The sequence below is a fragment of the Trypanosoma theileri genome (genome assembly GCF_002087225.1).
Source record: "Trypanosoma theileri isolate Edinburgh chromosome Unknown TM35_Tth_1_V1, whole genome shotgun sequence".
NCBI classification, from domain to species: domain Eukaryota; phylum Euglenozoa; class Kinetoplastea; order Trypanosomatida; family Trypanosomatidae; genus Trypanosoma; species Trypanosoma theileri.
Genome location: NW_021639843.1, coordinates 1043770 through 1059554, shown reverse-complemented (window position 1 = coordinate 1059554; position 15785 = coordinate 1043770). Strand labels below are relative to the sequence as shown.

At 36.9% G+C, this 15785-nt stretch overlaps 6 protein-coding genes across 6 annotated transcripts; all 6 read left to right on the top strand.

Annotated features, from left to right (window-relative positions):
• Positions 1 to 253: 253 nt before the first annotated feature.
• TM35_000014980 (putative G-actin binding protein, putative,twinfilin) lies at positions 254 to 1276 on the top strand (the record flags this gene model as incomplete). The annotated part of the gene is made up of 1 exon (XM_029021179.1): positions 254 to 1276. The coding sequence occupies one exon, from the start codon at positions 254 to 256 to the stop codon at positions 1274 to 1276; it is 1023 nt and encodes a 340-aa protein (XP_028887687.1).
• Positions 1277 to 2183: 907 nt separating this feature from the next.
• On the top strand, positions 2184 to 3119 carry TM35_000014970 (uncharacterized protein; the record flags this gene model as incomplete). The annotated part of the gene is made up of 1 exon (XM_029021178.1): positions 2184 to 3119. The coding sequence occupies one exon, from the start codon at positions 2184 to 2186 to the stop codon at positions 3117 to 3119; it is 936 nt and encodes a 311-aa protein (XP_028887686.1).
• A 269-nt stretch (positions 3120 to 3388) lies between these two features.
• Positions 3389 to 5167, top strand: TM35_000014960 (uncharacterized protein; the record flags this gene model as incomplete). The annotated part of the gene is made up of 1 exon (XM_029021177.1): positions 3389 to 5167. The coding sequence occupies one exon, from the start codon at positions 3389 to 3391 to the stop codon at positions 5165 to 5167; it is 1779 nt and encodes a 592-aa protein (XP_028887685.1).
• Positions 5168 to 5715: 548 nt separating this feature from the next.
• Positions 5716 to 7383, top strand: TM35_000014950 (sarcoplasmic reticulum glycoprotein; the record flags this gene model as incomplete). Its single annotated transcript, XM_029021176.1, has 1 exon — positions 5716 to 7383. One exon carries the CDS (start codon positions 5716 to 5718, stop codon positions 7381 to 7383), a length of 1668 nt encoding a protein of 555 aa, XP_028887684.1.
• A 778-nt stretch (positions 7384 to 8161) lies between these two features.
• On the top strand, positions 8162 to 10321 carry TM35_000014940 (putative ATP-dependent RNA helicase; the record flags this gene model as incomplete). Its single annotated transcript, XM_029021175.1, has 1 exon — positions 8162 to 10321. The coding sequence occupies one exon, from the start codon at positions 8162 to 8164 to the stop codon at positions 10319 to 10321; it is 2160 nt and encodes a 719-aa protein (XP_028887683.1).
• Positions 10322 to 10702: 381 nt separating this feature from the next.
• On the top strand, positions 10703 to 15499 carry TM35_000014930 (uncharacterized protein; the record flags this gene model as incomplete). The annotated part of the gene is made up of 1 exon (XM_029021174.1): positions 10703 to 15499. One exon carries the CDS (start codon positions 10703 to 10705, stop codon positions 15497 to 15499), a length of 4797 nt encoding a protein of 1598 aa, XP_028887682.1.
• Positions 15500 to 15785: the final 286 nt, after the last annotated feature.

Sequence of the window (15785 nt, the reverse complement as noted above, 5' to 3'; positions counted from 1 at the left end):
TTTTTTTTTTTTTTTTATTTCCCATGTTGTATATGTATATATATACCTTTGTGTAGAAATAATCTGATATACGGTGGATACATTGCAATATAAGAGAATCAAGTAGAAAACAGATTCACGTCTATAACCGTAAATACGGTTCTATTGGCAGAAGTATACAAACGAAAAGAAAGAGGAAAAAAAACAAAATAATAATAGTACAAGAGAAGGAACAATAAAGTCGCAGGAAAAAAGAAAAAGAAAAAAAGAAAACATGTTGACAGTAAACTTCAAGCTAGACTCAGCCTTGGAGAAGACCCTCAAGTCATTTCGAGAGGAGCATGCCCCGACTCGTGCTGTTGTTGTTACTATTAAGAATGAAGTAATGCAACTTCACGGGAAGCCAATTGAGGCGACCACCAAGTTGGAAAATGATCTTTCCAAAGTACGTGATCTCATCACGGCTGATAAGATAGAGGCTGCATTTATTATCGTAAAACTCAAAGAAAAAGAGTTTGCACAAGTTTTTTTCTGCCAAGACGGTATCTCGCCAAAAGTGAGGATGGTTTACGCCACAGGTGCTGGACACCTCGCAGAGGCAAGTGGATTGCCGCATACAGTAAAAGAGCATGTGGGACGAGTGACGGATATCGTACCTTCTCTCTTTGCAAAAGAGACAGAGAGTACACGTGAGGAACTCATGACAGAAGGCGAGAAGTTGCGAAAGGCAATTGATAAGATGGAAGTTGCACCTAATCCAGTGGCAATGCCTGGTGTGGTAATGCCACTCACGAGTGAGGGAATGCAGGAATTAGAGAAATTTGCCCGTGGTGAAGTGTGTGCTCTGACATTTACAGTAGAGTCAGATAAGATCGTTTTAGATAAAAAACTTGCCGAAGTAAAAGGAACAGGATCCACTACTTCTTCATCCTCCGCTTTATCATCCCTCATGGAGGCTGTAAAGGCACTTATTCCTCCAAATCATCCACGATTTGTGGTATTTCGTTGCCCAGTGGATGCAACAACAACGAAGGCGATGATGGTGTACATTTGTCCAAGTGTATGTAAAGCGCGGGAACTGATGGTGTACGCCTCATCCAAGGCATCTTTTCTCATGCAGGCAAAACATCACGGCGTGACATTTGCACGGCGGCTGGAGTTGGACAGTACGGATGAGTTGAAGTCTGCTGTTGAGGAGGCACTCGCACACGGAGGAGAACTAGAAGATGAGAATCCATCGGATAAACCAGCCCCACCACGACCAGTCGCTTCAAAAGGGCCACGAATGCTCATCTAATTATAGTTGTGGAAGTATAAAATGGCAAGGAGATGAACGAAGGAAAAGAAAAGAAAAAAAAAAAAAGGAATAAAAGGGAGGGGTATTGAAGAGATAGAGAGAGAAAAAAATAAGTAAACGAAAAAAGAGAAAAAAGAACAACAACAACAAAAAGAAAGAATTATTGTGCGATAATAATAGTCGCAATAATGACATCAAAGAGGGTTTGACATTTTTTTTGTAGATATATTTCGGGATGTGGATATTATGGACGTGAGTAGTGAACTCACGTTTTATTGTATCCAACAGTAAGTTATAGGCATGATTGGTGGTTGTCAGCAGATGGGGTAATAAAGAAACTCCAGCAGTATCAAGTCTTGGACAAGTCAGAGTGTCGGCCAAGCTGAGGGAAATAAAAAGGGATTAGCAACCAGAATGAGAAGGTAGATTTTTAAAAAAAGCAAAGTTTTTTTTTTTGATTTATTTCGCCATTGTCACTCTTTTTTTTTTTTTACTTACGTGACTCTTCTGCCATTCTTTCCATTATTGATTTTTTTTTTGTTCTACTTTTAAGGGGGAAATTGGGTGATGCAAAAAGAAAAAAAGAGATGAAAAGAAGAATACATCTGTTGATATTTTTGTATTGCCTTCCTTTTATTTTGCATTGTTTTAATTCGGTCATTCTTGTTGTGTTTTTTTTTTTTTTCTTTTGCTGTTTTACGCATGTGTTGTTTCTCTCTCTCTCTCTTTGTGTGTGTGTGTGTGTATGTGTTTAAATGCCCTCTGCTTCATTGATTCATTTTTTTTTTTGTCTCTGTGGGGTGGGGTGGGGGTGTGACTGTTGTCATCATCATTATAAATATATTTTTATTTTTTTGCTCTTATTTCTCTTTGTTTTAGGCAACCACGTTGTTTGATAATGAATAGAATGTTACTTCGGCGTTTAACTCTTTCATCCCGTCATCTTCTCCCTCGCGTTGCGCTCTGGCAGGGTATTCGTTGCTCAAGTGAAGGCACAAGCGAGACGAAACCTGTATCACCTGTTAACATTGAGAGTTTTACACTAAATGAAGAGGTTGTCAAGAAGGATATGGAGGCATTACAGAGATGGAATGATTTGTCAGCGGTAATTGATACATCTCGCGCTAATAAACAGTATGAAGATATTCTTGCTGCTGTAAAGAAGGGATTAGACATGTTAAAGGAGATGGGGGCACTAAATGCACCCATACAATGTGAAACTCTGCTTCTTCTGGAAGCAGCACAAGCACATTATAATCTTCAGCAGTTTGATGATGCCTTAAAAAATGCAGAAGAGGCTAAAAAATCACTTCTTGAAACTCCTTTATCCTTACGAGATGCTGCACAATTAGCAGAAGTTAATCAACTGATTGCGTATATTCTCTTAAAGAATGGAAAAATTGAGGATTCTTTTAATCTCTTTACAGAAGTGCTACGTTGGATAGATGTGGATGCCAAGTCCGCTATGCCTATGCAAGCCGTTGCGGCTGTAAATATGCGACGCTCTATCGTTACCGGTATTGGTCTCTGCCATGAGAAATTAGCCGAAAAAGAGGTTGCGTCTGGTGGTGATGGAAAAGAAATGTACGGCAAAGCCCTCGATCTGTTAATTGAGGCTCTTAACATTCACATTGACGAGGGCGATGTGGACTCTGTAAAGTTAACACTCGCGCGGGTGTTGCGTTGTTTTGAGGCCGTTGGGGATCCCGCGCAGGCGCACGCCACGGCGGAGAAATACGTGCGATGGTGCCGCCGGCATAATGACGAGGCGGGGGCCGCGGAGGGCACTGCGTGGTTGCAGGAACTGCAGGAGAAGTACGGTGTGGGTAACTCTGCCAATTGAGAGAGAGAGAGTCTGTGTGTGTGTGAGAGAGTTTGTGTTTTATTTATTAATTTGTTTATTTCTCTCTCTGTGTGTGTTTGACTGAGAAGAAGAAGAAAAGAGAGAGAGAGAGAGAGAGAGAGAGAGAGAGAGAGAGAGAGAGAGAGAATATGTATTATTCTTCTTGTTTTGGTCTTTCTTGTAATATCTTTTTTTTTTTATTTATTTTACTTTTTTCCCCTCCCTACATTTAGGAAGGAAACACAAGTTGTGTGAGGTAGAGAGAAGATATGGAGGAGGAGGAGGATGAATCCTTTGATCTGCGACACTCGTGGAGAACATTTACGGTTCCTGCAGTCTCCACAAGTGTAAAAACAGGGCCGCATGTTGGAATCAACAGTAACTCTAATTATAAGAGTGGTATGTATACACTTCTTCGCCCGTATCGCGTGATTGGAACAAACTCTGATGAACAGTCACTCTTTTTTCTTTCACTTATTAGTCCAAATTTAGAATTACTGAGTGCCACAGCACATCTTTTTATTCAACTCAATGCCCAATTTCGTCAATGTGTAGTAGAAAATGAAGAGAAGTTAACAGAACTTCGTCGTTGTCAAGAACAACAACTCACAAATCTCTTGGAGGCTGCAAATGGTGGAGTCAAAGATATAGTGGTGGGATCGGATATTACACAACGTATTGTATTAAAACATCAACGTGAATTGGATGAACTACAACGTCAAATTTATGAAAGTGAAACATTACTTGAAATGGATTTACGTCAGAGTCTTTTGGCATTTCTTAAAACATCTGCACCTGCAGCAATGGCACTTTTTGCAAAAGGTGGTGGAAAAGGAAGTTTACATAAAGGTATAGCCAAACCTCAACGTATTACAAATATTTCACACTTTGTCTCTGAAAGAGTACCTGTACGAACGGTAGAACTTCCAAATCTTTTACAACGTGAAATGAATACTTTTCGACCTAAAGATATGTCATTACGTCCTATTGCAGTAGATATTTCTCCAGAATCATCACTACAGACATGTATTAACTCTCTTTATGAAGTTGATCAAGGTACAGAAGAAATAGCAACAGTAGTAGAGGAACATCTTTTACGTCTCTCACATAAAATAAATTCGGTATTACTTCTTATTGGTTCACAAGCGGAAGCAGAATCTATCTTATCGGTTCCATCAGCTGAACTATTACTACAACCACAACAGAAAGAAGAGCAACAAGGAGATGCATTACCTAAAGCTGGAGAGAAATTACAATTTGTTTCTTTAAAATATCATTCTTGTTTAAAAGTAATGCTTACTACACGATTTTGGGGAGCTAATATTATATTTCTCTGGACACCATCAAAGAAGGAAGATGATGGATCTAATAAAATACCTTCTGTTGTAGAAGATGCATTAAATTTAGCCTGTGCGTGGAATGCTGATATGTTTTCTGTAGCTATTTTGAAATCATCTATTTCATCTCTTAGAAATTCACAACATGGATTTCTTGAACAAGCACAGGATTTATCTGTGGAAGTTTTACTTCAATTACAACGTGGTATTGCCCGTTTAGCGTATGAAGGAACTGCAACGACGGTCCTTTCTTCTTCTTGGAATATATCAGAGGAATCAAATAATCAACAAGAAAAACAATGGCAAGAACAACAACGTTGGGATGATGGTTACGCTGTTACTTCTCCAGCATGTGCGGGATCGACACAAACAACATTTAATACCCCTGTAGCTATACGTGTGTTTATTCCTGCTAATGTTTTATCTCCAGAGAAACATCCCTCTCCATCTTCACGGGAAAGTACAGTTGTTTCTTCGGTTACTGGAGCTACTAATACTACTGTTGCTGCTGGTGCTGCTGGTGGCGAAGAGACCATGAGGAAAAATGAAAGGAATTTACACCGTTCGGAATCATCTACAATAATGCAAGAGAATGAGAGTTTCTCTAGTAATATTATGGAAACACGAGATAGTGGATCAAGATTGAGACATGCAATGACGTTTAAGAAACTTCTTTTGTACACGTTTGGTGATTCAGTTGTGGTTCACTGAGTTCAATTGATAGTCTAACTAAAAAGATTTTCTTTATTTATTTATTTATTGGATATTTCCTTTCTTTTTTTCATTACCCATTTTTTTTTTTTTTTTCTCTGTCTGTATATCTTTTTTTTTTTGCTTTTTTTTTTTCTTTTCATGGCATCTTTGCTCTCAGAATGACTGCAGGTTTGAAGTCGTGTGTATATGTCTTCAATGTAATTATAAGTTTTTTGGTATTATGGAACCAAATAAAATTCTATAATTCTGTGTTATTTCTTTGTTTTTCCTTATTTATTTTATTTTTATTCTTATTTTTCTTTTCTTTTCTTGATCTTAGTAAGGGTGTATTTCAATTAGAAATAGGTGAAAAGCAACGGAAGGAAAACTAAATTTTTTAGGAAAAAAAAAATAAAAAAGATAGTAGCTTCTTGAAGAGGCAAATACTGTATTTTATATCTAAAGGTATATATATATTTCTTTTTAGTTCAGTGTTGTACACGTGTTATTAGTTAAATTTTTTTTTTTTTTTCTTCTTTTCTTGTGTGTGTGTGTGTGTGTGAATAATGCCTTCAAAGAAATCAGAGGGGGTGTTATTACCGCCGCCGCCCTCCACTGCCTCTGGTTCATGGGATGAACACATTGATAGCGTGATTGCGGAACTGCAGCGAATTTACATGGAGCGAGTGCGGCCTATCGAAACAAAGTTCCAGTATGATGTTTATCGTCCTAGTTGGTTCTCAGAGGCGATTGTACAGAAGAAGCCGTTCGTTACTTTTCTAGGTCCATTTTCTGCTGGAAAGTCTACTTTTATTAATTATTTAATGCAGAATAATTATCTTCAGACTGGTCCACAACCCGTTACGGATAAGTTTACTGTTATTATGCATGGTGAGGAGGTCCAACAAATCCCTGGTCGTGTATTAATGGCCGATAGTTCTCAGCCTTTTCGTGGATTAAGTCAATTTGGAGATTCATTTGCAGAATCATTTCAAGGACTTATCGCACCGCATCCTATTCTGCAATCTGTTTCGTTAATTGATACTCCTGGTGTACTGGAGACAGCTGGGGATGTTCATTCACGACGGTATGATTACATTAAGGTATGTCGATGGTTTGTGGAGAAGAGTGATTTGGTTTTTTTTCTTTTTGATCCAACAAAGTTAGATGCTGGAACAGAACTTCGTATGTTATTTAAACATGCCTTAAGTGGACATGAAAGTAAAATTCGTATCGTATTAAATAAAGCAGATACGGTGGGACCTCAGGAACTTATGCGAGTATATGGAGCATTATTTTGGAATCTTTCAAGTCTTATTAATACAACAGAACCTCCACGGGTTTATGTATCCAGTTTTTGGGATCGTCCATATTGTAAAGGTACGGATCATGCACTTTTCACAGAAGAAAAGGCTGATCTTATTTATGATTTGACAGAAACTATACCATTACAATCCCTTGATCAACGTGTGACTTCTGTTTTACAACGAGCCACTCGAGTTATTATCTTTGCATTAGCCTGTGCTGCTTATAAATCAAAGATGCCAAAATGGTTTGGAAAAGATAAGGCAAAAGCGGAGTTCTTTGCACAGTTTCCACAAATTATAGAAGATCTCGCTAATAAATACCGCTTTAGTTCATCTGATTTCCCCACCGCTGATGAAATGAGAACATTCCTAGAAAGAGTACGAGCAGATGAATTTTATGATATGGATCGCCTGCAGAAGAAAGGATGGATTAACTTAATGAAACAAACCATTGAACAGGATCTTCCCATGTTATTAAGACCCATTAAACAAACTTCCGTAGTGGATCCACGAGATCGAAAACATGCGATTATGCTCCAACGAGAATACACAAAAAAGATGGAAGATCAACTGGCCGGTCAGTATGGGCTTCAAGGCGGTTTAGGCCAACAACAGATCCCAACCCATCGTGCAGAAACAATGCCGAATGTGGCTTTTAGAAATGCAGCCCTTAATCCACAATCATCACAATCAACACAATCAACACAATTACAACAACAGTCATTTATGCCACCGCCTGTGAATGGAAATCAAAATGATCAAATGACAATGATGATGCAAATGATGCAAGGAATGATGCTCCAACAACAACAACAACAACAACCATTACAATTACAATTACAACAGGCTCCCACACCACAGTTATCACCAGAACAAACAGCAATGATGATGCAGATGATGCAGCAACTACAAAATAACCAAATGTAAACCGAAAATGGTTTTTGTTAAAAGAAAAAAAATAAAAAATAAAAAAAGCAAATGATTATCGCATGTGTGTTTTGTTTTGTGTTTTTATTTTGTTTTGTTTTGTTTTGTTTTGTTTCTGTCTTTATTGACACTTTCGTAGTTGCTTCTCATATTGCTTTCTTTTTTTTTTTCTTTTTTTTTTTTTTGTTTTCTACTTACCTTCTTTTGATAATGAAGATGTAAAGTTGAAAAAAGAAAAGAAAGGAAAAGGAAGAACTTTTGAGGGCAATCCCTAATTTTTCTTATTTATTTTTCCCCCCTTCGACTTTTTTTTGCCTGTCTTTTTTTGCGGTCATGAATACACAACTACATCCCACTGATATTCCTCAAAAAAAGAATACATTGAAGCTATTTGTTAAATAGCATTTAATCTTTTTTTTATGTGTTTATGTGTAACTAAGCATTTTCTTTTATTGTGTGTGTGTATATATACCTTTATATAAGGTATGGACCTCCTTTTTTTTTTTTCTTTAAGCCTTATAAAAGAAGAGGTCTCTTGTATGCCATTACATCCTACCACTCTCTCCTTATTTATTATTTATTTATTTATTTTTCTTTATGAACAGGTGGTGCACAATTTGTGTTTTACAGCAACACCAGTCGTAATACAGACAAGATAAGATAAAGAAAAGAAGAAAAAGAAAGAATAACACCACCAACAACAACAGCAACAGCAACTAAAAAAAAAAAGAAAAGAAAAATAAGAAGATAATCACTAGAGATCCTTATTTTGGGGGCTATGCGTAGACCCAGAGAAGATGGATGTGATACAAATGCTCAGGAGCGAGTTGTAGCAACACGATTAGAGTGTCCTCGAAAGGATGAAAATAGTGCTAAGCAGACACTTCAGATAAATCCTTTTACAGGACAATCCTTCTCACCAGAGTATTATAAATTACTTAATCACCGGGTAACACTTCCAGTGTATGAAAAAGCTGAACTTCTTAAACAACAAATACGAGATCATCCGATTGTTCTCTTTGTGGGAGAAACAGGAAGTGGAAAGACAACACAAGTCCCACAATTTATTGCTGAAATGGGATTTCCACATATAATAGCATGTACACAACCTCGTAGGATTGCGGCAATGTCCGTAGCGGCTCGTGTGGCTTCTGAAATGGACGTTCAACTCGGCGATGAAGTTGGATATCATGTCCGATTTCAATCTAAAATGTCTGAAAAGACAAAATTATTATACATGACGGATGGTATGCTTTTACGTGAAGCCTTTTCCGATCACAATTTATCAAGGTTTAGTGTTATTATTGTGGATGAGGCACATGAACGTACAATAGATACAGATGTACTTCTTGGGGTATTACGTCTTATTTTAAATAGACGTCCAGATTTTCGAGTAATTGTTATGTCCGCTACTTTAGATATGCAAAAATTTCAATCCTACTTTCCTCAAGCACCTTTAATAAAGGTTTCTGGTCGTATGTATGATGTTCAAGTTAAATATGTGATGGAACCTGTAAATGATTATATTGAGTCTTGTGTAGAGTGTGTGTGTAATATTCACAGGAATGAACCAGCAGGTGATATTTTATGTTTTCTTACCGGTGAAGCCGAAATAGAAAAGGCTGTTATGCGAACTAAAATAAAATTAGAACAATTTGTTCTTCGTGATACAGAGACTATCATACAAAATATGGAAGGATCTCCCATGATGGTTCAAGTTTTACCTCTTTATGGATCATTAAGTATAGATGAACAAAAACGTGTCTTTGCATCTGTAGGAGAAAATGTACGAAAAATTATTTTTGCTACCAATATTGCAGAGACTTCTTTAACGATTGATGGTATTGTTTATGTAGTTGATTCTGGATATCATAAACAGAGTTTATATAATTCTGATATTCGTGTGGATTACTTACTTCCAGCTCTTATTAGTAAAGCTTCAGCAGAACAACGTAAAGGACGAGCTGGTAGAACTCGTCCTGGTAAATGTTTTCGTTTATTTCGTCCACAAGATTTCGCATTATTTCCAGAACAAACACATCCTGAAGTTTTACGTTCAAGTATGGTGAATACGGTATTATTATTATTAAAACTTGAAGTGGAGAATCCATACCAGTTTGCTTTTATTGATCCACCTTCACAGCAAAGTATTATGGATGCCTATTATCAATTAAATTTATTTGGAGCTGTAGATGATGATTTAAAATTAACAGAATTTGGAAAATTAATGGCAGAATTTCCAGTAGAACCTTCTCTTGCTCGAATGCTTTTACGATCATCTGAATATCGTTGTGGAGCAGATGCTGCTGTTATTGCTGCCATGTTAGAAGTTGGAAATGTCTTTACACGACCACCATCACGGAGTAATGAAGCTGATCAACAACATGTGATATTTCAACATGCAGATGGAGATCATTTAACTCTTTTTAATGTTTTTCATGCTTTTTGGCGTAATCATCAATCCGCACGTTACTGTTTTGATCATTTCTTACGATATCAAGCATTAACACAGGCTACACGTGTTTATACTCAATTAACAAAATTAATGGGGAAAAAAGGAATTCCTGTTATTTCTACTTATAATGATAAAACAGGATTATTTGATTCTGTGGCTCTTCGTAAAGTAGTGTTAGAAGGTTTCTTTACACAAGTCGCCTATAAACCACCTAATTCTGAACGGTATAAAACAGTTAAAGATTCTCAATGGGTGATGTTACACCGACAATCCGTATTAACAAAAAAAAGACGTCCTACGTGGATTGTATATGATCGTCTTGAAGTTCAGGGACAAGAAGGAACATTTATTCGTGTCGCCTCAGCCATAGAACCAGAATGGTTATTTTCTGTTAGTGAATTCTTTGAAGATCCATCAGAGTTAAGTGATAGTGAGATTTCCCATATACTTCAATCTCTGAAGAGTAGTATGGTAAAAGCCTAGACACGCTTTTTTTTTTTTTTTGTTTTTATACCCCGAGTAAATTACCGAGCATATGTATGCTGCAATGGTGTAAGAGAGAGAAGCTGGTGAGAGAGAGAGAGAGAAGTGCTGTCCATCAATTGAAACGAAAATAAAAATAAATAAAAAGAAGACGAAAAAATATACCATTAAAAATGTTTTTTTTTCTATCTTTTTTCTCTTGCAGTATATTTTTTTTTTTTTTTTGTTTTAATTATTTATTTTATTATACTTATGGTTTTTTTTTTTTCTTTTTGTTTTTATACTTTCCTGTTCATGACGACTTCCTTCATGTATCTGTCTCTCTATCTCTTTTTCTTTTTTATTATTTCTGGTAATAGTAATAGGGTATAATATTTTAACATGGAACAGTATCCTCAAACGGATAGTAAGATAGAATTAGAGGTTGTGGGGAGTGATGGTCGTCCCATCATATGTCGCCCCATTGACGTGAATGAATTACTCAACACAGAAGGAAATAGTGTTGAACTGGGAGACGGAGTTCGTGTGCGATTAGAGGAATACGGTGAGGAAACCACATCTACATCCGAAGATGATAGTGATAATAGTGATAATAGTGATTATGATGATGATGAGGTTAAACTTGGGGAAGTTGGACCAACCGATAATGATGGAAGTAGTGAAAAGACAGATGAGATGCACACACTGCCGGGATATCACACCTTAAAAACATGGGATGATGTAGTGGCGGCTGCACAAAGTCAAAGTCGAAGTGGAAGTTCATCATCATCACCGTTAGGACTACAAAGAAGAAGATCAGCCCCTACAGTGAGTCCAACACGTGAAGAAGAAAAGTTATCACAACAGAGACAAGTTCGAAAGTCTATTTCCCGTCGTGATTTATGGGCTTCTTTTGCACCTCCTGCAGATAAAGGAAGAAACTACTCTATATTGCATTCTGTAAGAGTTATGCCAAATCCAACATCTAGACGATTTCGTCTTCCACCTCTTATGTATCATGCTACTACATCCTTTATTCATCCAGTAGATCAAGGTCAACGTATTTTAGTATATGGTGGAACTACAAATCTAGGGAAATGTGTTGAGAATGAATTGTATGAATTTTCATTACTTACAGGTCATTGGAGACGTATAGAAGGTAAACAATTTATTTCTCCAGGTAATTATGGTCATACCGCAGTGGTGGTAGATAGTTATCATCGTCTCATGATAATAGGTGGAGTTGGTCCAACTGGTCAATCTATTCCAAAAGAATTTCTTAATGATGATGAAAATTGTAGAATACGATCAAATATTCTTTTTCCTTATAAAGGAAATGTAAAAGTAAAACGATTGACTTCCATGCAGAAGGATGATATGGAAAAAGAAAAACCAACACTTTGGTCTTTAGCTCATAGATATGAAGAAGGAATGCCGATTGGATTTATGTCCATGTTATTTGATATGGATTTAAAAACTAATCGATGGCGTGCAATACAAACAGTACCTGAACTTCCCGTTGCTTTTCATACAGCTGTTGTAAGAGATTGTAATGTTTATGTTTTTGGAGGTATTACCAATCGATTATTGGTTTCAGCACAACTCATTGGTATTCATGCGGAAACGTACAGTATTTCTTTAATTCGTCCTACTGGACCTTCACCTCAAGCACGATATTTACATAGTGCTGTGGTTTATGGTCATTGGATTATTATTTACGGAGGATTTAATGTACAAAATGAACCATTAAATGATGTTTGGGCATTTGATATATTAAATGAACGTTGGGAAGAATTAAAATGTCATGATGCCCCAACACGAGGTGCACATGCGGCATGTATTGTAGGTTCACGTTTAATCATTATAGGAGGTTTTGATACTTCTATTAGTGATGAACAATTAGAACCTACGAATACTATTTTTGAACTTCAATTAGTTCCAACACATTCCAATCAATATTTATGGAAAAAACTGCATGTAAAACCTATGATACCACCATTAGCATTTGCAACTGCCTGTTCTTGTGCAGATGGGGATTCTTTCATATTATACGGTGGGTGTACGATAATTTCAAAATATACAAAGAAACAACAACATGAAGAAGATCTTCAAAGAATAAAGGGAACAGTTTCGCGTAAACGAATTACCGGTGTTCATGAGAAACAAGAAAAAGAAGAAGAAGAAACTGATGATGATGATGATGATATGAATAATAATAATGATGATAATCATGATGGTGTTAAAAGTTTATGGAAACGATTGGTTCCTTTTGGTGATGGATTTGCATTTACATTTCCAATGAAGAAGAAACCAACTCTTTCTTCTTATGATGATGGTGTAACGCATGTGAATGCGTTGGGAGTTGCAATAGATCCAGAAGAAATGCCACCAGGGTTTAAAGCATTTGTACGTCGACAACAGGATTTTATTCTTAAAAGAGATGCAAATCGTGCGGAAACAATGAAGAAAACAACTCTTAACGAATTAGAGAATATGGAACCTCATTTTTATTTAACACCAGAAGAGATTGAATTGTTATTAAAGAAAAGTGATGACATGTGTGAGAGTTTTACAGTTTACAAAATGGAAATGTTACCACAAAACACCCCTGATCGAGAAACTCGTATAAAGATTAATGAGGAATGTATTTCGCTCAGTCGTCAAGTACGAGATATTCTCAAGTCTATGAAAGGACATGAAGTTAACGTGACGGCAGTAAAATCAAAAACACATCGAAAAAGAACAGGAGAAAAGTTTGAAGATCATTCTGCTGCTAAACCCTTCCGTCGAGTGGTGGTTTTAAATCTCGTAAAGGAGGTAAAAAGACAACTTAAACACATACGTGTTATGAATAAAGCTTTAAAAACTATTGAATGGGCAGAAAAAGGAGAATATATTGAAGTTGTTCATGAAATGCAAAGGAAAGTGGATGATTTTACTCAAGGTGTAAAGGATGTAATGGAAAAATATATTGAACATCGTATAGAGACTCTCATGACATCTGCAGAAAAACGTAAAGATAATATACGGCGTTTAAAAGAAATTGTTGAAAAGAACAGACATGACGCTATTTTTCAAAGTAATACACCTGATCCTCAACGTGAACGCGTTAAACAAATGTGGCAAAAGGGAGAAACACAAAAAGTTAAAAATGAATCTTCTTATTCATCTAGATCACGTAGTTCTCATCATTCTAGTCATCATCGCTCTCGATCTACTGGAGCTGGATATTATAAAGATGAAGATCAAGCTTTAATTTCGTTATTTCCAAAGGAACAGGAACAATTACTAAAAAAAGCTTGTTTAGTACAAAAATGTGCTACCTCATTTGGTAATTATTGTCGATCTAAAATATCATCTCTACATGGACAGGAGAATTCACAACAACAACAACAACAACAACAATCTCAACCTACTAATGATAATAATGGAGGATTAACTGTTGCTATTACTTATTCTTCTTCTTCTCCTCCTCCTATTCCTCTTATTGTTCCCACACTACCTTCTCCCTCTACGACGACTCCTATGATTGTGGATGGAGCAACAGGTGGTACAGAGACACAATTGGGTGGAGCTTCACAAAGTTCACTTGTCATTCGTAACTCAGATAATATTCGACAGAAGGGAGCTGATCTTGCTGATCATATACGTAATTGCATAACGGAATTCGTAAAGAATATGGAAACTCCCTCAGGGGAAATGGGAAATGCAAATTCCAACAGAAATGTTATTGGTAAAGATGGAAAAGGAGAGATAATATTACGTCTTTCTTTCCTTCGTCCTCTTATAACTTGTAAAGAAAAATTGGTACAACTTAAAGAAAAGATACCTGGTATTCGGGTAAATGATTGGGCTAAAGATAATCTTGCAGGAGCTCCACAAGATGAAGAGGCAGAAAAACGTTTCTTATTACTTATGAAATCCTTATCTGCACTTGTTCAACGTGTTACAATGAGTTTTTTAACTAAAGCAGGATCGAGAGTATCTCAAGCAGCTGTACATACACATGTACCAAAGTCTGTTACTACTACTACTACTACTACTACTACTACTACTACTACTACTACTACTAGGGCAGCCTCTCCTTCATTTGCTGTGACTCCTTTAACAGTATCAGACGGGGTCTCACCTTCTTCATCGTTTAAGGAACGAAGAGGGGTAAGAATGATTCATTTAACACATTCTGATGGTTACTCCCCACTGGATGAATCTAGTGAAACTACAACTACTACTGCGGCACTAACCCCATCATCAACACAAGAACAACAACAGCAACAATATCCATCTGTTATGTTTGAACCTCTTTCTCTTCCAGTTTATCCTTCTGATACATCTGTGCTTCCAGTAAAAGATGTAAAACGAGATATACCTAAGCCTATTTCTTTAACTTCAAGTGAGGCAAAGGCATTAGCGCCTTCATTTCCTAACACTACACCTATTAATAAAGAAGGTGTAATTGTTCCTTCTTCAAGTGAGATCAAAGTCATTCCAAATAAACCACTGCCTTTTGCTTCAGATATACAGAATCTAAGTTATCCAAATGTTGGTATTACAGCTACTTCAGCACCTATTCAAACCGCACGTATTACTGTTTCTCAGGGTCCTAACATTATTTCAACAGCTTTGGGAAGTGAAGTACCACCATTTCAGGATTTTTTCAGTTTATCGCAAGTACGTGGGAACTCGGAGATGGAAAAAACTACTGCCCCAGGAATGGTAAGTGTGAATCCAGGATTTTTCCACATGGGTGCTGAACCCTGCGAAGCGGCTCATCCAGAAAATGATAATGCCGCCACATTTCATCATGCAGCCGATCTTGAGGATGATTACTTTTTCTTTGGTCGTCGTGGTCTTGCAGTGAAGGAAGCTGCTGCACCTTCCCCAACCAGGGATATCCCCAAACGGCAAGTTGTAGGCGTGGAATCTTTTCCAATAAGTAATGTAAATAATGTGAAGATATCACCGCCTGTTGGGACTCCCGCAGCCGCAGCGACAACAACAGCCGCACAAGCAGAAGTTGTTACTCGCCGTGTGGCTGCCAGTTTACCATCAACTCGTCGTTCTCGTAGTGTACGTGGTGCTGCAGTGGAAGTGGATACAAAGCCAATGGCTGGTCGAATGTTTCGTGGGAAATTAACACCGGGTGAGGCGCAAATATTACAGGCAAGGGAACGACTCCGTACAGGGTCATCACGTTGATTAAAAACAAATAAAAAAAACAAAGACAAAAAAAAAAAAAGATCTGCTTTCTCCATAGAGCACACATACACAAACACTATAGAAATGATTTTTTTTTTTCTTATATTATTTAATGAAAAAAAAAAAAAAAGAAAAATATCATACATATATAATAGTCTATGTTTTTATGCGCATACACTATATATAGAACTAAGTAAAAAGTACTGAATAGAGGTTTTTTTTTTTTTCTTTTTGCTATTTACTGGGATAGGGGTTAGTCTCGAAAGAGAAACTAATTGCTTTTTTT